The sequence below is a fragment of the Mobula hypostoma genome, chromosome 12 (assembly GCF_963921235.1).
Source record: "Mobula hypostoma chromosome 12, sMobHyp1.1, whole genome shotgun sequence".
Lineage (NCBI taxonomy): Eukaryota > Metazoa > Chordata > Chondrichthyes > Myliobatiformes > Myliobatidae > Mobula > Mobula hypostoma.
The window spans coordinates 110,705,460-110,722,020 of NC_086108.1; the positions used below are offsets into that span (position 1 = coordinate 110,705,460).

The following is a 16,561-nucleotide window of genomic DNA, read 5'->3' on the forward strand; positions in this document are numbered from 1 at the left end:
AGTACACCCCTCAACAATGATGTGGTAAGGTGAACAACTGGAGTGCCACGTGGGTGGCCATACGTACGGATATGTACTGATAATAATGGGAATGTATGTAAAGGATGGAAAGTTATTGAATGGTTTATTGTATATAATTTTATTTTTGAATAAAGTATATTTTGAAATTAAAAAGAAATAAAATAATTTTTTCCGGGCACCAGATTTTAGACAGTACCTGTCAAAGGACAGGATGATTTACAGAGCCAAAAGTTCTTGTAAGGTCTATGAAGGTCATATAAAATGGGAGATCTTGTTTCTGAGCTTTCTCCTGCAATAGACATGCTGAAAAAATCATGTCAGATGTTCCTCTGGCTGAGACTTGAACAGGAGGTCTATAAAATTCAGGCGAGTACCTTTCCTGTTGTAGAGAGGAGGGAGATGTCTCTATAATTTCCGCAGTCAGCTTTGTCACCTTCTTTGAAGAGTGTTCCTAAGTTCAGCTGGAATCAATAACTAGAACTCATATGTTAAGAGTGAAAGGTGAACAGTTTAAGAGGAACATGAGGGGAAACTTCTTCACTTGAAGGGTCGTGAGAGAGTGGAATGAATGCAAGTGGTGCATGCGAGCCTCTTTTCAACGTTTAAGCGAAGTTTGGATAGGTACATGGATGATAGGGAGGGATATGGAGGGCTAGGGTCCAGGTATAGGTCAATTGGAGTAGGCAGTTTCAGCATGGACTAGATGGGCCGAAGGACCTGTTCCTGTGCTGTACTTTTCTGGAGGAACTCAATGGGTCAGGTAGCACCTAAGGAGGGAAATGAAGAGTTGACATTTTGGGCCGAGACCCTTCATCAGAGCTACCTCTGCAGAAAGCAGTTCACTTCCCTCCACAGATGTTGGTTGCCACGGTAGCGTGGTGGTTAGTGTGACACTATTACAGCTTGTGGTGTTCCAGAGTTTGGGGTTCAATTCCTGCTCCGCTTGTGAGGAGGATGTCTGTTTCCTTTGGGTGCTCTAGTTTCCTCCCGCCATCCAAAGACATGTGGGTGAATCGGTTAATTGATCATTTTAAATTGTCCTCTGATTAGGCTAGGACTAATTAGGTGGGCTGCTGGGTGGTGAGGCTTGTTGGGCCAGAAGGGCCTGTTCCATGATGTATTTCTAAATAAATAAAGCCTGGCCGTTCTTAGTTCCTCCAGTGTTTTGTGTGTATTGCTCCAAATTTTCAGCATCTGCAATGCATAAAATATAGCAATAGAATTAGACCATTCGGCCCATCAAGGCTGGGTGGGATTAGTGTAACTGCTCAGCGTCAGTGGGAATAGGACTTGGTTCCATGCTGTACCTCTGTGATGACAGACCCTGTTCCACGATTCCATTAGAGACTGGAGTAGAGTCAGGCCGTTCAGCCCATCGAGTGAGTCAGCCCATTCAGCCTTTCGATCGTGGCTGGCATTTTTTCTTAACGCCTTTCTCATGGTAATCAAAAACCTATTAGTCAGAGATCGACAGGTCTTTAAGGTACAAAGTCTTTTTGGTGTGTGTGTATATAAAATTGTGAATGTGTACACTCATAAACTTATAAGTCCGCGTACAGTTGGCGAGGAGTTCTGCGCCTGCGCTCTAAGCCCAGCCGGAGCGCCGCCAGGTGGCAGAGCGGAGCGCTGACGTCGCTCGCCCGTTCCCGGAAGCGGAAGCGGGTGTGCGCGAAGAGTGACCACGAGCCGGCGCGACGGGACGATGGGGCCGAAGGAGCGAGGGGAGAAACGGCGGCGGGTGGAGCCAGGGGGACCGTCCCCGGCCTCAGCCGCGTCCCCTGACCCGTCTCCGGCTCCGGCCTCGGCCGAGCCGCAGTTCCCCGCCAGCTTCAGCGTGTCCGAGATCAAGAACAAGCAGCGGCGCCAGCTGATGTACCAGAGGTGGCGGCGGGCCCAGCGCAAGGTGAGGAGGTGGTCAGGGGTCCAGGGGATCTGGGTCATTCGGGTTGTGGATCAAACGGTCATTACGGTAGGGATTCAGGATAAGGGGACTAACGGGGTCAAAGGGGTCGGGTCAGGGGTCATTAGGGTTCATTGGTCAAAGGGATAATGGTCATTAGGATCAGAGGTCATGGACCAACATAATGGAGCAAAGTGGTCAAAGGGATCAGGGGTTCAGTGACATCAAGGCCCTGGCCCAGGGACGTGTCAGGGGTCAAAGTGATCTGGGGTTGGGGATCAATGAGGTCGTGCCTAAGGTGACAAATGGCATAGGTTGGTAGAGCTTTGATGAATCAGAGTCAGGTTTATTATCACCGACATGTGACGTGAAATTTGTTAACTTAGCAGCATCTCTCAACAAGGCAACATCCATCATTAAGGACTCCCGTCATCCAGAATATACCCTCTTTTCATTGTTACCATCAAGAAGGAATCTGAAAACACACTCAACGATTCAGGAACAGCTTCTTCCCCTTCCGCCATCAGACTTCTGAATGGACAATGAACCCATGAGCACTACCTCATTTTTCCCCCCCTCTTTTTGCATTACAATCTTTTTCACATTGGTTGTTGTTCATTCTTTTATTTGGGAATAGATCTTTTTGTAAATTCTATTGTATTTCTTTTTTTCTTGTGAATGCCTGCAAGAAAATGCTTGGGGTAGTATATGGTAACGTGTGGACTTAGATAATAAATTTACTTTGAACTTTGAGTGGGGCTTGGGGGCGCTGGATGATGTATGCCCTGGACCCGGAGGAGAATTCCCTGTAGATGCGGCAGAGTCAGACGGTGAGCCGCCGATGGATGGGGCAGGAAAAAAAGATTCTTGAGGGTGAAGAACAGGGGAGGTGAGGGGATGCCAGTGGGTGTGAAGGTAAGGCAGGGACCATCTGCAGGAGGAAGTGATGGGGAGATGGATTGCATGCGCATTGGTGGGTAGAGAGACAGCTGCCTCTGTGTGACGTGAAAGACAGTTCAACGTTCAAAATAATTTTATTATCAAAGTACATATATATTATCATCTGCTGCCTTGAGGTTCGTTTTCTTGCAGGAATAGTATTTACAAAAACTACACATAGGCAAAGTCTGACAAACAACCAATGTGCAAAAGAAGACAAACTGTGCAAATTGGGAAACAATACTGAGAATGTGAATTGTAAAGAGTCATTGAAAGTGCGTCTGTAGGCCATAGAATCATAACCAAGTTGCTGGAACGGACCTGGGGGCAATACAATGCGGCAGAGCCGAAGCGAGGAAAGCTCCAAGGTTTGATCGATTTGAGAGCCGAGCCAGATTGGAACAGGGTCAGGTACTGGCCCTGTCGGGGCAACAGAGCCCGAGGGTGAGGAATGGCCCGAGGTTTGCATGATTTAAGCGCCAGACCAGATTGAAATGGTCGGGGTATCGTGGTCAGAGATAAGAGATGGGCCGGTTTGGCTCACTGCTTGTGGGGTTTGCATGACTCTCTGCTGGACCAAGGCCTTCTTAATCAGTTTATGTGGACTTCTGAATTGGTTGCACTGATGCCTGGCATTGTGAACTTCAATTCTGAATGTTATTTGTTTTTTTTTATTGATTTGTTATTTTCAATGGTTCCATTTAAAACATCTACAATATACAACCCAAAATTCTTACTCTCTGCAGCCATCCTTGAAACAGAAGGAAAAATCTAAAGGATGAATGACAGAAAAACAATGTTCACTCCAATATTTCAACATCTCTCTGTCTCTCTTTCTCACGCATACATGAGACAGATATCACTCCTTCCACAGTGACACAGCAGACAAACAAGTTTCGATGTGACAGTCAATCTAAAGCTTCACTTTTTATTTCAGTTCCCCAACTTGAGAGTCGGCTTCAAACTCTCATTCAGCAGTGTGAGAGAGAGAAAGCAATCGCTCATCAAGTGCAGAGGCCTCTGACAGCCACTCTCGCTGTCTTTGATGTTCCTGCTCCCGGTACGCTTCAGTTTGCGACAGCAGCAAGAACTTGTGATCACATGGCCGTGCAAGACTGCACCCCAGAGGCACCCCGGACTTAAGGCCAAACCTGAACATAACAAAAATGTGTCGGATAGGTGAGCTTAAGAGCGGGAACGCTGCCATGCAGAACTACTGTTTGAGTGTTGCTGTGGATCAAAGACCCGACAGGACCCCAGTCACTTTGAAAAGGAAAATAGGGACTTTGGAAGAGGAAGAAGTGAACTGTTTCGCTGATGCGCTGGGAGATGTTGCCAAATATTGATTGGCATCTCCCTAGAGTGAGGGATTTAGGTAGGGTGAAGTTTGTTAGGTGTGTTCAGGAAGGTTTCTTGATACAAGAGGAGAGGCTGCACTTGATCTGGTATTGGGAAATGAACCTGGTCAGGTGTCAGGTCTCTCAGTGGGAGAGCATTTTGCAGGTAGTGATCACAATTCTATCTCCTTTACCTTAGCATCGGAGAGGGATAGGAATAGACAAGTTAGGGAAACGGTTAATTGGAGTAAGGGAAACTGAGGCTATTAGGCAGGAACTTGGAAGCATAAATTGGAACCAGATGTTCTCAGGCAAATGTTCAGGGGATATTTGCGTGGGGTTCTGAGTAGGTACGTTCCAATGAGACATGGAAAGGATGGTTGGGTACAGGAACCGCGGTGTACACAGGCTGTTGTAAATCCAGTCAAGAAGAAAAGAAGAGCTTACAAAAGGTTAAAAAAAAACTAGGTAATGATATGAATCTGGAAGATTATAAGGCTAGCAGGAAGGAGCATAAGAATGAAATTAAGAGAGCCAGAAGGGGCCATGAGAAGGTCTTGGTGGACAGGATTAAGGAAAACCCCAAGCATTCTACAAGTATGCGAAGAGCAAGAAGATAAGACGTGAAACAATAGGACCTATCAAGTGTGATAGTGGGAAAGTGTGTATGGAACCGGAGGAAATAGTGGAGGTACTTAATGAATACTTTGCTTCAGTATTCACTAAGGAAAAGGATCTTGACGATTGTAGGGATGACTTGCAGTGGACTGAAAAGCTTGAGAATGTAGATATTAAGAAAGAGGAGATGCTGAAGCTTTTTGAAAGCGTCAAGTTGGAAAGTCGCCGGGACCGGATGGGATGTACCCCAGTATATTGTGGGAAACGAGGAAGGAGATTGCTGAGCCTCTGGCAATGATCTTTGCATCATCGATGAGGACAGGAGAGGTTCTGGAGGATTAGAGGGTTGCAGATATTTTTCCCTTATTCAAGAAAGGGAGTAGGGATAGCCCAGAAATTATAGACCAGTGAGTCTTACTTCAATGGTTGGTAAGTTGACGGAGAAGATCCTGAGAGGCAGGATTTATTAACATCTGGAGAGGCATAATATGATTAGGAATAGTCAGCATCGCTTTGTCAAAGGCAGGTTGTGCCTTCCAAGCCTGATTGAATTTTTTGAGAATGTGACTAAGCACATTGATGAAGGTAGAGCCGTAGGTGTAGTGCATATGGGTTTCTGCAAGGCATTTGATAAGGTACCCCATGCAAGGCTTATTGAGAAAGTAAGGAGGCATGGGATCCAAGGGGACATTGCTTTGTAGATCCAGAACTGGCTTGCCCACAGAACGCAAAGTGTGGTTGTAGATGGTCATATTTTGCATGGAGGCTGGTGACCAGTGGTGTGCCTCAGGGATCTGTTCTGGGACTCCTACTCCTTCTGATTTTTATAAATGACCTGAATGAGGAAGTGGAGGAATGGGTTAGTAAATTTGCTGATGACAAGGGGTGTTGTGGATAGTGTAGAGGGCTGTCAGAGGTTACAACGGGACATTGATAGGATGCAAAACTGGGCTGAGAAGTGGCAGATGGAGTTCAACCCAGATAAGTGTGAGGTGGTTCATTTTGGTAGGTCAAATATGATGGTAGAATATAGCATTAATGGTAAGACTCCTGGCAGTGTGAAGGATCAGAGGGATCTTGGGGTCCGAGTCCATAGGACACTCAAAGCTGCTATGCAGTGACTCTGTGGTTAAGAAAGCATACACTGCATTGGCCTTCATCAATTGTGGGATTGAGTTTAAGAGCCAAGAGGTAATGTTGCAGCTATCTTGGACCCTGGTCAGACCCCACTTGGAGTACTGTGCTTAATTCTGGTTGCCTCACTACAGGAAGGATGTGGAAACCATAGAAAGGGTGCAGAGGAGATTTACAAGGATGTTGCCTGGTTTGGAGAGCATGCCTTATGAGAATAGGTTGCGTGAACTCGGCCTTTTCTCCTTGGAGCGTCAGAGGATGAGAGGTGACGATACAGGTGTACAAGATAATGAGAGGCATTGATCGTGTGGATAGTCAGAGGCTTTTCCCCAGGGCTGAAATGGCTAGTACGAGAGGGCATAGTTTTAAGGTGCCTGGAAGTAGCTACAGAGGAGACGTCAGGGGTAAGTTTGTTTTTTTTTTACGCAGAGAGTGGTCAGTGCGTGGAATGGGCTGCCGGCGACGGTGGTGGAGGCGGAAACGACTTCTGGATAGGTACGTGGAGCTTAGAAAATAGAGGGCTATGGGTAAAGCCTAGGTTGTTCTAAGGTAGGGACATGTTCGGCACAGCTTTGTGGGAAGAAGGGCCTGTATTGTGCTGTATGTTTTTTTTTTGTTTCTATATTTCTAAGATCACTATAAATTACAATAAGTAGATGTAAGCAAAAACACCTAGTGGAATAAAGAGCAAAATAGTGAGGTAGTGTTCACGATTTCACTGTCTGTTCAGAAATCTGATGGCCAAGGGGAGAAGCTGCTCCTAAAAGTGCTGAGTTGTTTGTCTTCAGACCTATACCTTCTCCCTGATGATTGGAACGAGAAGAGGGCCTGTCCCGAGTGATCAATGCCATCGCCATTTGAAGATGTCCTTGGTGCTGGGGAGTCTAGTGCCCATGATGGTGCTGGCTGAGTTTGCAACTTTCTGCAGCTTTTTCCGATCCTAGTCAGTGGCCCCTCCATACCAGACGGTGATGCAACCCGTCAGAATGTTCTCCACGGTACGCTTGTAAAAATGTACTAGTCTTTGGTGACATACCAAATCTCCTTGGACTCGTAATGGAAAAAACCACTGTCATGCCTTCCACGTAGGGAGGACAGTGGCAAATCGTCAAAGTTGGGTTTATTGTCAGTGAACAGATGCTCAAGCAACAGGATTGTAAATTTGTTAGTTGCGTTGGTGTACTGATAACCGAAGATGCGTTTGAATAATGCATTCAGAATTTTTCATTGATACCTCTCCTGTTTTTTTTTATTGTACTGCTGAACCCTGCCATCTGCTTGCCATTTCCTTCCCTGGATTCTCGTGTTGTTTCTAATGAATTAGCAAGGAAGCTGTTTGGATAAAATTGCAATTAAGCAGCAAGACCCTTTTTTTTTTAATCTTTTGGTGGCAGCTGTTGTTTTTGACATGATTCTTGAAACCCGAGACGAATGGAGGTTGGCCTTTTGGTCACCAGGTTCAGTTCAGTGTGTGTCAGGGCTCACCTCAGTCATGGGAGGTGGCTTTAGGACAATCTTCCAACTATCAGTACCACCCTTACCTTGACTTAGAACAATTGCATCCTGAACATGCCTGTTGGAAACCACTGCTTTTTAAAATCCTTTCTATAAGATATTAGATGAATTGATGTAATCTGTAATTTTTGAAAAAACTTGTATATTTTTCACAGTAAGTAGTGGTTTGTCTGCATTTACTAGCAGAAAGTGGTATAGCATCTTCATAATGGTTTATTACCATTCACATTTTTCATTGGCTAAGTGTTCACACATTACCTATGAGATATAATTCTGCACCCATCATTTCCCTTATTTCCAATGAATTTTCTGTAATCTCGAGTATAAAGGTGTTGGATTTTTCAGAGGCACCATCTTTCTTTTTGCCTTCTCCATCTTTACATTTCATTGAATCTCTACTTTGTTACTCGGCTCTTCACTTAGTTTGTTTAGTAAACTTTGAAATAAACAATCATTAATAAAACTACTCAGCCATTCCCCAGAAAATCCCTGAGGATCAGAAAATTTGCAGAGATCCAACATGGCTAATGGAGTGGGGTACAGGAGTCTTGGGTCTAATGCTGCCAGCTTCAAGAGCAGTTGGTGCCCTGCAGCCATTGGGCTCCTGGAAGGCTTCATTCACTTCAGCGCTGAGCAGTGGACTCACGATCGGGGACTCTGCTGTTCACTCACCTCAGCGCTGAACAGTTGCGGGCTCACATTCGGGGAGTCTGCCGTTCACTTCACTCACCTCTGTGTTGAACTGGCTCCATAGCTGTGGACTCAAGTTGGGATTCTGCCAGTCATGTTCCGTGTGTTTTGTTGACTTTTTTTCCTATTATTTGCGCAGTTGGAAACCGTGTTCACATCACTAGTTCATGTGGTTTACCTGCTTCATCACTGAACTGGGTGTTTGACAATCTTTGTTGTGTGGTTTTTTTTAATGGGTTCTTTTGTGTTTCTTTCTTTTGTGGCTGCTTGCAAGCTGAATCTCAACGTTGTATACAGTATGCATATGGTCTTATGCATATCTTCTTGAAATGGAGAGGATCTTTCTGTGAGGTGGTTGGTGTGGGTGGAGGGGAGGAAGGAAGAGTGTTTATAAGATTAAGTTAGTTATACGTAGGGTAGTCAGAATCTCTTCTCAGGGTAGAAATGTCAAGTACCAGAGGACATGCATTTAAGGTGAGGGGTAAAGTTCAAGGGAACTGTGTGGGGCAGGTTGTATTGTACACAAGTTGAAAGGTTGCTGTTTTAGTGGTGGAAGCAGATACGGGGGGGTGGGTGGGGTGGGGTATGGATCATGTACAGGCAGAAGATTGTCTGTTGAATCCGATGAATGCAGCAAGCCAGTGCGGGAGTGTTTTTGTGGAAAAGCCATTCTACTCTCTTGATCTCGGAAGTCCTTGTCTAGTGGTACAAGTAGATATGGACGACCATGACTTTTTCTGTGCCATGTCATGCCCTTCACTCTCCATGGAGCATTGCAGAGCAGTCTTCCTCGCTGTTGGATCTCATGTGCCCAGTCCACCAGAACTGAATTCCCATGCTAGCACAGGTATTCCCTTACCTCACTGAGGTTTGAGGCCCATCGGCTACCCTCGTCAAGATTAGCCCGACTGTTGAAGTGGTGTATTGGGGTCTGGCCGCTGTCTCATGTAAACAGCTACTTGGAACCACGGGTGAGAGCTGACTGTCCAGTGGGAACCAAAGGTGAGTGAGCTGTCCCAGAAAGGACACGACAAGCCCCTTCACCAGAGGTGCTACCTGTCCCTGGACAGGCATTTGAGAAATGGCAGATGGAATTTAATGCAGATAAATATGAGGTGTTACACTCGGTAGGACTGACCAGGGTAGGTCTTACACAGGAGGGCACTGAGGAGTGCGGTAGAACAAAAAAGTCTGGTAATACAGGCTCATCATTCATTGAAAGTGGTAGATAGGGTGGTGAAGAAATCTTCTGGCATATTGGCCTTCATAAATCAAAGTATTGTGTACAGGAGATGGGATGTTACGTTAAAGTTGTATAAGACGTTGGTGAGGCCTAATTTGGAGTATTGTGTGCGGTTTTGGTCACCTAACTACAGGAAAGATGTAAATAAGGTTGGAAGAGTTCAGAGAAGATTTACAATGACATGCCGGGTCTGGAGGACCTGAGTTACAGGGAAAGATTGAATAGGTTAGGACTGTACTGCTCAGAACATCAAAGATCGAAAGGAGATGTGAAAGAGGTATACAAAATTATGAGGGTACAGGGTAAATACAAGCAGGCTTTTTCTACTGAAGTTGGGTGGGACTACAATCAGTGGTCATGGATTAAGGGTGAAAGGTGAAAAGTTTAAGGTGAGCATGACGGGAAACTTCTTCACTCACTGGGTAGTGAGAGTGTGGAATGAGCTGCCAGCACAAGTAATGCATGCGAGCTTGATTTCAACATTTTAAGAGAAATGTGGACAGGTAGGGGTATGTAGTCAGATGGGACCGGACAGAGTAAATGGTTCAGTATGGGCAAGGATGGGCCGAAGGGCTTGTTTCTGTGCTGTACCGATCAGTGTTTGTGAGGGTGAGCACAATATTTTCTTCATAAACCTACATTTTGGAGTGAGAGAGAAAGTTTGCTGTCACTTCAAGCATTTATTTTAGTTATTTTTGGTCGCAGGTTCTGGTCTTTTTCAAAACATATTAATAAAACAACTGGGAATCTTTCCTGTCTCGTGTACTGGAACAGATTCAAGGTAACTATGAGAAGTAGAAGGTTTTCCTGAGCATCCGGATCATAGGAAGTTTAATGTGACATATTTAGATAAACAAAGTCATTTTTTGGCATTTGGACCATTGGGATCCTTTTGGGGGTGGGTTGCATCTGAAAGTAGGGGGTCATATATCCATAGACTTTGAAGCACCATAAAACCATTCAGCCCATCTGGTCTGCTCTACCATTCCATCATGACTGATATATTTTCCCTCTAAACCCCATTCTTCTGCCTTCTCCTTGTAACCTTTCATGCCCTTACTAATCAAGGACCTATTAGCCTTTGCTTTAAATATACCCAGTGCCATGGCCTCCATATCTATCTATGGCAACGAAATCCACAGATTCACCATCTTCTGAATAAAGAAATTCATCCTCATCTCTGTTCCAAAGGGGCATTGGATGACCAAATTTATAGAGTCATAGAAAAGTACTACACTGAAACATACCCTTTGGCCCAGTTCATGCCAAAATCATTTAAACTGTCTACTCCCATTGACTGCACCGGGATCATAGCTCTCCATATCCCTACTATCCAAATTTCTCTTAAATGTTGAAATCAAGTTTGCATGGACCACTTGCACTGGCAGCTCATTTTACCTCTGAGTGAAGAAGTTTTTCCTCATGTTCCCCTTAAAACTTTTAACCTTTCACCCTTAATTCATGACGTCCAGTTGTAGCCCAAACAACCTCAGTGGAAAAAGCCGACTTCCATTTACCCTATCTATACCCCTCATAATTCTGTATACCTCTATCAAATCTCCTCTCAATCTTCTACATTCTAAAGAATACAGCCCTAACCTATTCAATCTTTCCTTATAACTCAGGTCTTCCAGGCCCAGCAATATCCTTGTGAACGCAATTCCCACTCTGATATGTCTATCCACGGCCTCCTCTACTGTAAAGATGAAGTCACACTCAGGTTGGAGGAACAACACCTTATATTCCGTCTGGGTAGCCTCCAACCTGATGGCATGAACATTGACTTCTCTAACTCCTGTTAATGCCCCTCCTCCCCTTCTGACCCCATCCCTTATTTATTTAATTATTTATTTTTTCCCCCTTTTTTTCTTTCTCTCTTTTTTCTCTCTCTGTCCTTCTCACAATAACTCCTTGCCTGCTTTCCATCTTCCTCTGATGCTCCCCTCCCCCTTTCTTTCTCCCTAGGCCTCCCGTCCCATGATCCTCTCCCTTCTCCAGCCTTGTATCCCTTTTGCCAATCACCTGTCCAGCTCTTAGCTCCATCCCTCCCCGTCCTATCTTCTCCTATCATTTCGGATCTCCCCCTCCCCCTCCAACTTTCAAATCTCTTACTAGCTCTTCCTTCAGTTAGTCCTGACGAAGGGTCTCGGCCCGAAACGTCGACTGTACCTCTTCCTATAGATGCTGCCAGGCCTGCTGCGTTCCACCAACATTCTGTGTGTGTTGCTTGAATTTCCTTGTGAATTTTCTCTGCACTCGTTCAACCTTATTTACACTTGTCGTGTAGGTAGGTGACCAAAACTGCACACAATACTCCAAATTAGGCCTCACCAATGTCTTACACAACTTCAACATAACATCCCATTTTCTGTACACAATACTTTGATTTATGAAGGCCAATGGTCCAAAAGCTTTCATTACGACCCTTTTTACCTATGATACCTTTCAATGAATTATGGTCCTGTATTCCCAGGTCTCCTTGTTCTTCCACAGTTCTCAGTGCCCAACCATTCACTTTGTAATACCTACCCTGGCTGGTCCTACCGATGTGCAAAACCTCATACTTGTTTGTGTTAAATTCCCTCTGCCATTTTTCCAGCTGATACAGATCCCTCTGCAAGCCATGATAGCCTTCCTCACTGATCACTGTACCCACAATCTTGGTGTCATTTGCAAATTTGCTGTTAACCACATTATCATCCAGATCATAGTTACAGATGACAAACAACAAGGAACTCAGCACCGATCCCTGAGGCACTGCACTAGTTACAAAACTCCAGTCAGAGAGGCAACCTGTGCCACCAGTCACTGGCTTCTCCCACAAAGCCAATGTCTAATCCAATTTACTACCTTATCCTGAATGCCGAGCGACTGAAACTTCTTGACCAGCCTTCCGTGCGGGACCTTGTCAAATGTCTTACTAAAGTCCATATAGACAACATCCATTGCCTGACCTTTATCTACTTTCCTGGTAACTTCCTCGAAAAACTATATAAGATTGGTTAGACGTGACCTACCATGCTGACTATCCTTAATCAGTCTATGTCTAGCCAAATTCTTGTATTTCCAGTACCTTAGAATACTTTCCAATAACTTTCCCACAACTGATGTCAGACTCACCGGCCTATAGTTTACTGGTTTCTGTTTCGATCCTTTTTTAAACAGTGGAAAAACATTGGCTATCCTCCAATCCTCTGGTACTTCCCATCACTAAGGATGGTTTAAATATCTCTGCTAGGACCCCGACAATTTCTGCACTTTGCCAGGCCATGGGGATTTATCCACCCTGACTTGCCTCAGGGTAGCAAATATCTCCTTCTCTGTAATCTGTACAGGTCCATGAAGTTGATGATGCTTTGCCTTACTTCTGTAGACTCTGTGTCCATCTCCTGAGTAAATAATTCATTTAAGATCTCCCCTATCTGTTTTGACTCCACACACGGATTACCATTCTGCTCTTCCAGAGGACCAACTTTGTCCCTTATAATCCTTTTCATCTTAACATATTTATAGAATTCATGAGGATTCTCCTTCTTATTTGCTGGAGCAACTTCATGACTTCACCCCCTCATTATCCAAAGTGATATATCTGTTGAGGGGGATGGCCACAGGGGTACTCTGCACTGGCTCCCTAAACCCTTTCCCCTACCTGGCTGTCAACCAGTTTCCTGTGTCCTGCACCTTGGGTGCTACCACCTCTCTATATGTCCTAACTATCACCTCTTCAGCCTCCTGAATGATCCAGTTCCAGCTCCAGCTCCTTAATGCAAATTGTTAGAAGCTGCAGCTGGATGCACCTTGCAGTTGTAGTCATCAAGGACACTGGAGGTCTCCCTGCCTTCGAACATCCTGCAAGAGGAGCAATCATCTGTCCTAGCTGTGTAGGTGTAAAGAAGGGAAAGGAAGGAAAATAAAACTTTAACTGGAAACATCTCCACGTCCTCTCTATATAGGAAAAATAACAGGAAAGCCCATTATTTAGCAGGACATACCTGATTAGATTTTTCAGTCGTAAACAAGCAATCTGCAGATGCCGGAAATCCTGAACAACACACAGAAAATGGTGGTGGAATTCAGCAGGTGAAGCTGAGTTAAGGGGAATAAACTGTTGCTGATTCGGGCCAAGACCCTTCATCTGGTTAGTGTTGTCCCAAGGCAGTGGGAAGTGTAGATGGGGTCAGTGAAGAGGAGGCTGGTTTCCATGACGGTCTGGGCGGCCTTTGCAACTTTCTGAGATATCTTGCTGTCTCAGGCAGAGCAGTTATTATACTGAACTGTGATGCATCTGGATAGGATGCTTTGTTAGGAGCATCGAGAAAAATTGGTGAGGGTTATCAGGACATGCTGAATTTCCCTGTACGCCATCTGGATAGCCTCTAACCTGTTGACAGGAATGTTGATTTCCCCAGCTTCCAGTAATTACTTCCCCTCCCCTCTTCTCTATTTCTCCATTCCCCATTCTGGTTCCCTTCCTCCTTTCTGTTATGGTCCACTCTCCTCCAATCAGACTCCTCCCTCTTCAGCCCTTTATATTTTCCACCTATCCCCTCCCCCACTCACCTGGTCTCACCTCCCTCCACCTTCTTATTCTATCTTCTTCCTTGTTCCTTTCCAGACCTAATGAAGGGCCTCCTGAAACATCAACAGTTTATTCCTCTTCACAGATGGAGTCTCTCCTGCTGAGTTCATCTAGCATTTTATGTATGTTGCTGAGAGAGTGACACCACAATGGTACCTTATTCCCAGATGTGACAAATGCTGGTGGATGTGAAATATATTGAATCCTGGACAACCTCTGCCATCCACCGACCAATTCTGCAGATGCTGGGAAGCTGAAGTAAAAACAGAAATTGCAGAGGAAATTCAGCAGATCAGGCTGTGTCTGTGGAGGCGGAAACAGTAAATAGATAGATAGACATACTTTATTGATCCTGAGGGAAATTGGGTTTCGTTACTGTTGCACCAACCAAGAATAGAGTATAAATATAGCAATATAAAACCATAAGTAATTAAATAATAATATGTAAATTATGCCAGATGGAAATAAGTCCAGGACCAGCCTATTGGCTCAGAGAAAGGTTCTGGTTCCTGGGGGTAAGTTACTGAGCTGGAATGTTGACCATTTCTCTCTCTCTACAGCTGCTGCCTGACCAGCTGAGTATTGGCAGGATTTTCTAGGTTTATTACAGATTTTTAGTACTTAATAGGAGAGTATAAACACAAGAGATTCTGCAGATGCTGGAAATCCAGAGCAATGTACCCAAAATACTGGAGGAGATGAAGAAACAGTTGAAGTTTCACGCTGAGACCCTTCATCGGGACTGAGTGGAGTCCTGAAGAAATGTCTCGGCCTGAAGCGTTGACAGTTTATTCCTCTCCATGGTGCTGCCTGACTTGCTGAGTTCCTCCAGCATGCTGTGTGTGTTGTTAATTAAGAAAGATTTTAAAATTAGCCTTATTCGTCATGAGTATCAAGGCATACAGTGAAATATGTTGCTTGGGTCAGGTCAAATCGGAGAGGATGGGATTGTGCGGGAGGAAGCCCACAGGTGTCACCGTGCTTCCAGCACCAGCATAGCATGCCCACTAACCCAAACCTGTACGTCTTTGTAGTGTGAAAGGAGACTGGAGCACCTGGAGTAAACGTGCAGTCATGGTGGGGGGGGGGGGATATACAATCTCCTTACAAATAGTGACGCGTATCAAAACCCAGTCTTACAGCTGGCGCTGTAAAGCTCTGAAACTACCCTTCCACCCCCACGCAATCCGAAGATCAAAGCCAGAAGGGGATCAATAATGAGATATTCCTCTCCATTAGGCTTTGAGGACCATCGCTAACCATAATTCAGCATTTACTTTGGTAACGGTTCGGTAGCGTAGCAGTTAGAGCAACGCTGTTACAGCTCGGATCGTCGGAGTTCAATTCCAACGTCACCTGTAAGCAAGTTTGTACGTTTCTTCCCATGGTTTCCTCCCACAGTACAAAGATGTACCGGTTAGGGGGTGAAATGATCAGTGTAAATTGTGCTGCAATTAGGCTGGGGTTAAACCGGTGGGTTGCTGGGAGGCGTGGCTCGGAGGGCCGGAGGGACCTGTTCTGTGCTGTATCTCTAAATAAAAAGATAAATTAAAAATTTCACCCACATAATTGCGTCTCCACCTTGGAAATAAGGATTCTGAGGAAACAGTGAGGGGTTTTCGAAAGGGAATTTATCTTTGTCAATACAACAAACTAACATTGTGAAATCTCTGCAGCCAGATGAGTTGAAAACTCTCATGTTTATTAAATGTTCCATTATCTACATTAAAAAATGTGGTCTGGCTGACAGTGCTTAAATAGGTGTGTAATGGTCTGTTCACATGGGGAGAGGTCAGGGAAAGCATCTGGGCGTGTGTTCAGGAAGAGTTGTAATAGTAATTTGTAATATTTATTTTAGAAATCTTCTCTTCCTGCCATCAATTGAATAGAGCTTACAATATACACTATGTCCTTCCTGCTCATGTGTGATAGAGACACAAATTTCCAGCAGATAATAAAAATGAGGATGTTGTTAAGGCTGCTGGCAATACCACTAAGACTACACAGGCACTTGAGGGACTGTCATGTACAGCTTAAGGCGTAGGAGCAGAATTAAGACCATTGCCTTCCAATTGTGGAATTTACCTTCATGCATACTTTGTAGCCTTTGGAATCCATGAGACCGTGGGACCTAGCAGCAGAATTAGGCCATTTGGCCCGTTGAATCTGCTCACCATTTAATCATGGCTAATTTTTTTTTCAAACTCATTCTCCTGCTTTCTTTCTGTAAATTTTGACACCCTTATTAAGAGCCTATCAAACTCCATAAGGCCATAAGATATAGGAGCAGAATTAGGCCATTTGGTTCATCGAGTCTGCTCTGCCATTTCATCATTTCTGATCCATTTCCCTCTAAGCCCCAATCTCCTGCCTTCTCCCCGTATCCTTTGTGTCCTGACTAATCAAGAATCTATCAACCTTTGCCTTAAATATACCCAATGACTTGGCCTCCACAGTTGCCTGTGGCAATGAATTTCACAGATTCACCACCCTCTGGCTAAAGAAATTCCTTCTTATCTCCATTCTAAATGGATGTTCCTCTATTCTGAGGCTGTCCCCTCTGGTCTTAGACTCCCCCACTTTAA

The 16,561-nt window shown here is 44.7% G+C and overlaps 1 protein-coding gene across 1 annotated transcript in view; it reads left to right on the forward strand.

The window, feature by feature from the left end:
* Positions 1-1,661: 1,661 nt before the first annotated feature.
* Positions 1,662-16,561, forward strand: part of rpf1 (ribosome production factor 1 homolog) — a 42,473-nt gene continuing 27,573 nt past the window's right edge. The window contains exon 1 of the mRNA XM_063065062.1: positions 1,662-1,924. Coding sequence (XP_062921132.1) covers positions 1,724-1,924 — 201 coding nt within the window. The 5' untranslated portion in view covers positions 1,662-1,723. The remainder of the gene's footprint in view (positions 1,925-16,561) is intronic.